Here is a 9,439-nt window from a genome sequence, read left to right as displayed (position 1 = left end):
TTACAACACTGTAATAATAACCTCTTGCGTTCTATCTGCACCAGGAACGCCCAAATTCAAAAACCCGATAGCCGGATGCACAAATACCGAATCAAGTTTAGATTCCTACGTCCAAAGGAAACTTATTAGCACAAAGACAAATAAATGAAAAATTGTTCCGTAAAAAAAAGATACACACCTTCAGCACCTAAAATCAATAACGCAAGACCATCTTGTATTAATTATTTGTGAAGTACATTGCAGACACTTAATATTTATCTAAAACTAAAAGCAGGCATTCAGCTCTCTTTTTCGACATTCTCAATCTGCATCACATCATATTTCTACCCAAGCTTCCGGTCTAGGCTAAAGTTTCGATTCTATGGCTGGCTACCCAAGCTTCCGGTCTAGGCTAGAGTTTGGATTATATGGCTACACTGTTGTATACTGTTTTATGTTAAAATTTAAAAGACTATTGGATGACGTCACTTCTAGTGTTTCATTGCTTTGTATACATGCAAGTGATTTACATTTGTCACTCGGGATGACCTTTGCCACGACGTGACCTTCTGTGCTTTCTTCTGACTTGTATTTAATTTCTGTGCTTGTTAGATTTTTGATAATGGCTTTAATTTTACGTGATTTTGTCATCATTTCTGGAACTTGAGGTTCTTCATCATCGATCTCCGGGAAAACAGCATTGCTTGTTTTGCAGCATGCGTACAAGTCTAAGACTTTAGACCGAATGCTTTTATTACGTCCCAAATAAACAAATGGCGTAAACATCCCACCTATTTTGGTTACCATGGCAGGAACGGCCATTAACATAGGATCAATGTCAACGTCTTTGTTGGCAAGTTTCCAAAGAAGTAAGATTGCGTAAGGTGAGTAACATAACAGGAAGAATCCTGAAAATACAGCCAATGAAAAAAGAGATAGAATTCGTTTCTTCTTTATATGCATTATCAATAACAATTTGAGAAAATTGACAATTAAGTAAAAATTATATAGTGTTGTCAAATTATACCAGGTATTTATTTGCAGATTTGGCTTTGTATAACATTGTAGGAAATATACGGAAGATATGATATTTTCCCCAACAATTAACATTACGATATTGTCGTACCAGTACGCAATATTGGCGTTTCAATTTTTAGTGTTTGCTTTATTTTCATGTGTTTAATTTTGGCACTTTCATTGGAGGCACCAAATAAACCAAAATAAAACTACAACCAAAATAACCCAATTTACGGTATACAATGAAGGAAAGACTTTTTTTAACATCGATTTTGCACATTTCGTAATTCTTATACAATACAGGAAGTTACAAAAATAATGCTAATTTTTTAATCGAGAAGAAAGGTCTGGACGGGATTATCTTTATTCTTGAATTCTTTAAGTCAATTTTCTCTATTCTTTTTTTAATGTTTATCCTTATTCTCGATTCTGTTTAATTCATCACCCCATTAGTCTCTATTCTTTAATTTTACGGCCTATTTTTCTCTATTCTTTATATTTCTGCCCTTTATCCTCGCACTTTTTGTCCAAATTTTTTTTTTATAAAACCCAATCCAGACTCTCCATGAGACTGAGGACAGGGATTCGATAAAAACTCGATTTTGATAGGTTACGAATTTTCTTGTCAGCGGTAACCAATTTTCTTTTTTTAATATGTGTTATCTAAATAAGAGACGAATTAAGAAAGTGAAAAAAGTTTTGAATAAGAGACAAATTACAAAAGTTAAATCAGGGTGTGGATGGGGTTTTCAAAATAGAGAATAAGGGGTCAATACAACGGAAAATTGGCCAAAAAAATAGAGAATAAGGGGTCAATACAACGGAAAATTGGCCAAAAAAATAGAGAATAAGGGGTCAATACAACGGAAAATTGGCCAAAAAATAGAGAATAAGGGGTCAATACAACGGAAAATTGGCCAAAAAATAGAGAATAAGGGGTCAATACAACGGAAAATTGGCCAAAAAATAGAGAATAAGGGGTCAATACAACGTAAATTTGGCCAAAAAAATAGAGAATAAGGGGTCAATACAACGTAAATTTGGCCAAAAAAATAGAGAATAAGGGGTCAATACAACGGAAAATTGGCCAAAAAATAGAGAATAAGGGGTCAATACAACGGAAAATTGGCAAAAAAATAGAGAATAAGGGGTCAATACAACGGAAAATTGGCCAAAAAAATAGAGAATAAGGGGTCAATACAACGGAAAATTGGCCAAAAAAATAGAGAATAAGGGGTCAATACAACGTAAATTTGGCCAAAAAATAGAGAATAAGGGGTCAATACAACGTAAATTTGGCCAAAAAAATAGAGAATAAGGGGTCAATACAACGGAAAATTGGCCAAAAAATAGAGAATAAGGGGTCAATACAACGGAAAATTGGCCAAAAAAATAGAGAATAAGGGGTCAATACAACGGAAAATTGGCCAAAAAAATAGAGAATAAGGGGTCAATACAACGGAAATTTGGCCAAAAAATAGAGAATAAGGGGTCAATACAACGGAAAATTGGCCAAAAAATAGAGAATAAGGGGTCAATACAACGGAAAATTGGCCAAAAAAATAGAGAATAAGGGGTCAATACAACGGAAAATTGGCCAAAAAAATAGAGAATAAGGGGTCAATACAACGGAAAATTGGCCAAAAAATAGAGAATAAGGGGTCAATACAACGGAAAATTGGCCAAAAAAATAGAGAATAAGGGGTCAATACAACGGAAAATTGGCCAAAAAAATAGAGAATAAGGGGTCAATACAACGGAAAATTGGCCAAAAAAATAGAGAATAAGGGGTCAATACAACGTAAATTTGGCCAAAAAAATAGAGAATAAGGGGTCAATACAACGTAAATTTGGCCAAAAAAATAGAGAATAAGGGGTCAATACAACGTAAATTTGGCCAAAAAAATAGAGAATAAGGGGTCAATACAACGTAAATTTGGCCAAAAAAATAGAGAATAAGGGGTCAATACAACGTAAATTTGGCCAAAAAATAGAGAATAAAAACAAACAGGCCGAAACTAAAGAATAGAGAATAATAGGATACTAAAATATAAAAAAAACAAATTAACTAAAATATAAAGAATTGAGAACAACTGACATCAATATAAAGAAGACAGAAAAATGAGCTACAAAATAAAAGAATTCAAAAATGAAGGATCCCAAATCCAGACCCTCTTAATAACGCATTACTGAACAATCATGTAACGTATAGCCCATGACAAAATTATTCTTCAGCAATGGAGGTTAGGACCAAACATGTTCCCACTCTAAGGGTGACAATTTTCTTATTACCTACTTTGCCTTATTTCATTTTTTGGTAAACAGAGACTTCACTTAGGTAGGACAAACTGATTGATTGATTGGTTGATTGATTGATTGTTTGTTGTGAGTGGAAAAGTAAGGTCCATGAACTGAGTAAAGCAAAGATAGACAAGCATGTGAGTAAAAGAGTTGGTTTCATATAAACTCGAAAAAAATAGAGGTAAAGAAAGGCAGACGTTTGCTAAATGTTGAAGGTCGTTTAATATCTGTTGAAGATCGTTAGCTAATTGTTGAAAGTCGTTTGCTAATTGTTTAAGGTCGTTTGCTAATTGTTGAAGGTCGTTTGCTAATTCTTAAAGGTCGTTTGGTATTTGTTGAAGGTCGTTTGCTAATTGTTGAAAGTCGTTTGCTATTTGTTTAAGGTCGTTTGCTAATTGTTGAAGGTTGTTTGCTAATTATTGAAGGTCGTTTTGTATTTGTTGATGGTCGTTTGCTAATTGTTGAAGGTCGCATAGTGTCCTACAGTTGTTTACATCCTCGTCCTTTGGTCTCGACGTGTGAATTGTTGCCTCAATACCAATCATTCCATATCTCCTTATTTGCATATATGAGTACACAGGGAAAATACGTGAATTTAAACTTTTAGATACTACATTGTACCTACATCTACTAGGGTCAGGATGTAGAGGAGGTCCTTAATTTCTGTTTTCTTTAAAATTTTGAGGCACTTTTCTTTATCTTTAAAAATAACGCTTATTCTGTAAAATTCTCATAAAAATGATTTAAGTAATAAATCTTTCTGTGATTAGCTGGGTTTTTTTTTATTCTATACATCGTACATTTCTGTCATCAGTATTGCATCACCTAATTCTTTTATTTTCCACTGCTTTTCTTTATACTTTTGCACCCTATTATTCTCTATTCTTTCTATTTTTGGCTTCCTTTTCTCTATTCATTATTTTTTCCATTTTTCTCTATGCTGTAAACTCCTTCTAGACCCTCATATACAGTGCAAACAAACTGTTCCTATGTATTAATTAGTGGAATTCAACAATAAGGTTGGTTCGTTTACGTTTTGTCAATTAAAAAAAAACAATCATGATAAATGTTAAATTATTCACAAAAGTTCGCTTGTTCAACTTCAGATGATATGCGGCACTCAATTTATATATCATTTTAACCTCGTTTCAACTTAATTTATATATAAATACAAAATATTTCAGAGATTTTCTGTCAATTGGAGATCTTTTTTTTTCCATACTACAGAAAACTTGTGGTAACCTGAAATCAAACGGCGCCAGAACATTGACGACACGCCATTTGTCCGATTTATTGATTGTTGGTTGCTCAACGTTCAGTGGCAAATATTTCATGCATGTTCAGGATGAGAACAAATTAACAATAAATAAAATAAGTAGGTCCTGTAATAGAGGCCGTCCGGGACGAAGTTCGTGGAAATTTAGACTGCCACTGGAAAATGAGGGTAGATTCCATAGGGACAGAAATTCTTGCCTTGCAACAGGCCACCTAACAGACTGCTCAAAAAGTAGTTGCGAGGGTTCTTAACGTTCATAGAGCGTGACACTCTCCATTACACGAGGCATCGGATTTAATGGCATACGATACAGTTACAGGGGAGTTAATGACGTTGCTTATGTAAAATGTTATTTTTCGCGACGTCTAACTGTGACATATTGGAAAAAGATGCATTTTTTTTTTTAAAACGAAAATATGAACCGCGCTTTTTCTAAATGAAATTTGGCTTGATTATGTATAAAGATTATTTGTACCAATTCTTATAAACAAATCACCGTTGATTTTTTTTTTTCAAATTAAATAAATGTACAGCAAAAAATGCCGATTTTTTTTTCAAAAATCATAAAAATTTAATGAAAATTAATCAGTTCCAAAGAATTCTTATACAAATTTATAGTATACTTATGTAAAGAAAATATTCCAAAAGGTTTCACAAAAATCCGCTTGTGTTTACATTTTGAAACAAATAAGTTCGGTATGTCTATCTAAAGGACAGAAATTTCCAAGAAACAAATATTTTGAGTAAATGTGTACTATTTCGACCCCATTTATCTCTAAAAGTAGCACATAGAGGTATATTTTTTCTTACATAATTGAATGGACGAAATGAAAAATAGATTGTATGCAAATGGTCGTAAAAAATCACCATTGGAACAAAACTGTATCGTATGCCCTTAACGCCCTTATTCTCACCAGACATGGCAGCGAAATTGTACATCCCGCATAAACAAATGGATCCCCAATAAGGGTTTTGCTGTCGGTCGAAAGAAGACCAATGTGACCACATTTCTATTCCCAAGTCACCCATTCGTCCGAATAATATCAACTAACCTATAATTAAGACAACGGTAATAGCCAGTTCTTTTTCCATTGTCAACTTCTTCATCTTGTTAATTAATTGTTGATTATTGCTGGATCTTAAATGAGGTTTGGACTCTTTAAGTACCTATAACGAGTAAGTTTATATTGTCAAACCGCAATCTGCTTAGGGAGCTACCATTTGATTTTTATTGGGGGGCTAGGATGAAAAATTTTGTCCTGCATTTTTTTTTAGTTGTAATCTCTGTCCTGCCTTTTTATTTTTCACTCTATTCGGTCCTACCTTTTTTTTTTTAAAGTTTATCCTGACTATTTTTACCTAAATTGTCATCCTGACTTTTTTTTTGCAAGTGTCTCATCCTGCCTTTTTTATTACTCAAAACTCCTGTCCTGCCTATTTTTTTCAAATTTCATCCTAGCCCCCCATAAAAATCAAATGGTAGCTCCCTTAAAATACACAGATCCTGTGTCTAAGCTTTGCTTACAAGGATCTGACAACACTCTGTTTTACTTTCTGTTCTTGTAATTATTACATCAGCCAATGAAGTTTCAGCCTTCAAATTTTTGAACGTATGTATTAATTCGACAAAACCAGAGGATCCCGAAAAGTCTTTGAAACAGAAAGTAGAGCGGATAGTTTTCTGATCTTTGTAATCAAAACTTGGACACAGGATTCGATTTTAATCAGATTGGTCAAACCCGTCTGGAAACATAAAACCTAATCATACATATCACAGGTGCTTTGGGTATGGACCCCTTTTTCTATATACAATATAGAAGAGCGCCATACATTAACAACTGTTATTGTAATATCGTATAGATAAAAGCAAAAATACATTAAATAATTAAATATCAGTTAAAAAAAGGAATATTTAAATTGTAATGTCGTAAAGATAAAAGCAAGAATACATTAAACAATTGAATGTCAGTTAAAAAATTAAAAATATTTACTAATTTTGTGAGGTTCGTGTTGCTCCATCTTCAATTTTCTGTGTACTAATTTGTAAACTGTTGTTTTTCTTTTCTTTTTTTTGTTGCCATTGTATTGTGATTTTTTCTTCAACTTGTGATTTTTTATATGTTGGTACCTTCTGCCTTTTTTTTTTCTTTGGTACTACTTAGTACGAGAAGTTCTACTGCCAAAAGGAGCCGTGCACGAAGGTCAATTTTTGGTCTACAAAAATTGAATATTACAAAACTAGTTGATTTTAGCTTAAATATATTTGTTTAGCATGAGCAAAGTTTGAATTGTTATATATTTGAAATGTCAAGAATATTCACAGAGATTTTATCGTCTAATAATATCAATATTCCTATTTATTTACAAAAAAGGATAACATTTGTATATTTTTACACATATTTGTCATTGCGAAATATTGAGCGCATGCAAGTGCCACGAAACAATTACAGGAAAAATGTTGTTCATACAGACAAACAATTTTGAAAACTATTTAGTTTATACTTGAATGCGCTCTATATTTGCGGGTCCAAAAATTTGCAAACAATGACCAAAATATATCTATAGAACACGAAACCACGTAAGTGCATGGGCCCTTTCATAACTTCAAATTTGGATTTAATTAGACTTAAACCATTGTGGTGACGTCAGCCTATTCATTTACCGTGGATTCTTTTTCTAGAATCAACGCTTCCTAAATCTGCTGCTGAAATTGACTCACCAAATTATATTCAATTGTTTCCTTTGTGTGCCTAATTTCATTAAGTTTGAATTGGCTAATTTTCTGATTTCTGTTCACTAATGGAATTAATTTAAAAACTTACCTTTAATTTTTGTAATTTTTATATGCCTTCACTGGGAATCGAACCCTTCCTTGAAATCTGTTATGTGTGACTGACATCAACACATCGACGAAACCTCTCGGCTACCAATGGGTTACACTATAGATGTCTATTTTATATATTTAAATGAACATCTGATATACATCGGTTCATCGGACACACAGGGCTTGTACCTTTATAAAGACACAATAGGCAGTCGTATAGTATGAGTTGGTAGCCGCGAGGTTAGCATGGTTAAAATCAATGAGTTAAAGATAGGGATTTGTCGGTTTAGGTTCGAATCCCTGTATTCTCTCTGTTGTTCCTATTCTTAAGTTATCATGGTTTTTTTTTCTAATTTTGCATGTTTTAGTGGATTGTTTTGTTAAAATAGCGAGTTTTACCGTTTTTTTTTTTAATTATTATTGGCTATTTCACTTTTTATGAAACAAAAATGATTACATTCTATTTGTCAATTTTTGTTTTATAAATATAGTATGATTTCATCTGTTTTACTACATTATTATTCAAAGGTTTGTTCGAAAATTCCTATGCAAGAAAATCGTGATGTGCCTAGAGTGCTAGAAAAATTTCGACAACATACTTATTATATATACTTTATATATGCTTTTTGGTCGGGTTGTTGTCTCTTTGACACGTTCCCCATTTCCATTTTCAATTTTATTAGAAATAATTTCGAATATGTCTTATTTTGTATAAACAGATAATATTCATATGCCAGGTAATATAAAGATCTTTAAAGGTAGAAGTGTTATATTTGTATTTTGTTAACCAATTAATTGTGATATGAGATTTATCAATGCATCGTTGGACACGATAACATGGTTATTCAAACTCACTTACAATACCTTCTAATTAAGAAAAGGCTTTAATTTTGAAAAGAAATTAACACAATAGTTTAAGTTATAGATACAATGGATTAGCGTAGATTCATGAAAAACAAACCATTCGCCCTCCGGGCTCATGGTTTCTTTTTCAAGAATCCACGCTTATCCATTGTATCTATATAACGTCATGGGTAAAAAAAAACTCTTTGTTTTAAATTTTGTCACATTTCAACTTTAAAACATATATAAATTGAAAGTTCAAATTTCAGTAAAAAATTAAACCAAATAAGGCTCCTTTCGCTTATTTACTATTTGCCGCGAAGTTGAGAAGGAGATCTAATTATAAAATATCGGGCAAAGATTTTTAAAATCGAAGTCAGAACACTTCTGCTATTTTTTTTAAACTTACCTTAGCATAAACTGATCCGTAGTTAAATGTCATTACTATAACAGGCAAGACGAAAAAGAAAACTAGCAATGTAATCACAAACGATTGACCATTGTTTTCTTCTCCGATAAGGTCCATTGCGCATGACGTTCCAACGCCTTCGTAAGTGTACTGGTTCCATCCGGCGAGTGGACCTACGGCAAAACCCAAAGCAATAGCACAGGATACAGTAATGGCAACAATACTAAACGTCGAAGATGAATGTTGTGAAAGTCCATGTCTTACCACATAAATGTATCTTTCGACAGAAATCAAACATAAAAGTAACATATTAGCTAATCCTCCATATGACATCAGGAAAGCGTAGTACTTGCATCCGGCTTCACCGAAAAACCACACTTTATTGAAGCACGACACGACCACCATTGGAACACCAAAAACTGACATTATGAACGACTTGAAGCATATGACCGCGATATATTGGTTTGTTCGGATCAGCAACTTTCGGCTTTTTACGAACAGTACAATCAGGACGGATCCATTCGTTATTACAGATCCTATGTTTGTTATAAGTAATATGATACCAGTTATGTAATGAAACCAGGCTGGAGTCTGCGCAGCAACTCTTTTATAAAAATCTATTCCTGTTTCTGTCGAGTTCGCATTCATTATTTCTGAATAGATGAATTTGTTTTCTTAGAGTTCCAGTGCAGTTTGGTTTCTGGAAAATAGAAATAAACAAATAAAACTTAAATGAAAGAAGATGGAAGCTGTGAAACAGAGTATATATTGGACCCGCCATTTTGGATTT

At 33.0% G+C, this 9,439-nt stretch overlaps 1 protein-coding gene across 1 annotated transcript; it reads right to left on the bottom strand.

Annotated features, from left to right (window-relative positions):
* Window positions 1-8,982, bottom strand: LOC127719152 (green-sensitive opsin-like). Its single transcript, XM_052225175.1, has 4 exons — window positions 8,650-8,982; window positions 5,626-5,740; window positions 618-887; window positions 1-8 (listed from the first exon to the last, which is right to left on the bottom strand). The coding sequence occupies exons 1-4, from the start codon at window positions 8,980-8,982 to the stop codon at window positions 1-3; spliced, it is 726 nt and encodes a 241-aa protein (XP_052081135.1).
* Window positions 8,983-9,439: the final 457 nt, after the last annotated feature.

Source organism: Mytilus californianus, unplaced genomic scaffold (assembly GCF_021869535.1).
Source record: "Mytilus californianus isolate M0D057914Y unplaced genomic scaffold, xbMytCali1.0.p SCAF_10, whole genome shotgun sequence".
Classification (NCBI taxonomy): domain Eukaryota; kingdom Metazoa; phylum Mollusca; class Bivalvia; order Mytilida; family Mytilidae; genus Mytilus; species Mytilus californianus.
This window is presented reverse-complemented; position numbering and strand designations above follow the sequence as displayed.

What these genes read in the sequence shown, in the direction of transcription:
- LOC127719152 (XM_052225175.1), bottom strand. Translation starts at nt 8,982, where the DNA reads ATGTCATATGGAGGATTAGCTAATATGTTACTTTTATGTTTGATTTCT. An exon ending in ACGGATCAGTTTATGCTAAG is followed by an intron (nt 5,741 to 8,649) that starts GTAAGTTTAAAA and finishes TACTCGTTATAG; the next exon opens with GTACTTAAAGAGTCCAAACC. An exon ending in TACCGTTGTCTTAATTATAG is followed by an intron (nt 888 to 5,625) that starts GTTAGTTGATAT and finishes CTGTATTTTCAG; the next exon opens with GATTCTTCCTGTTATGTTAC.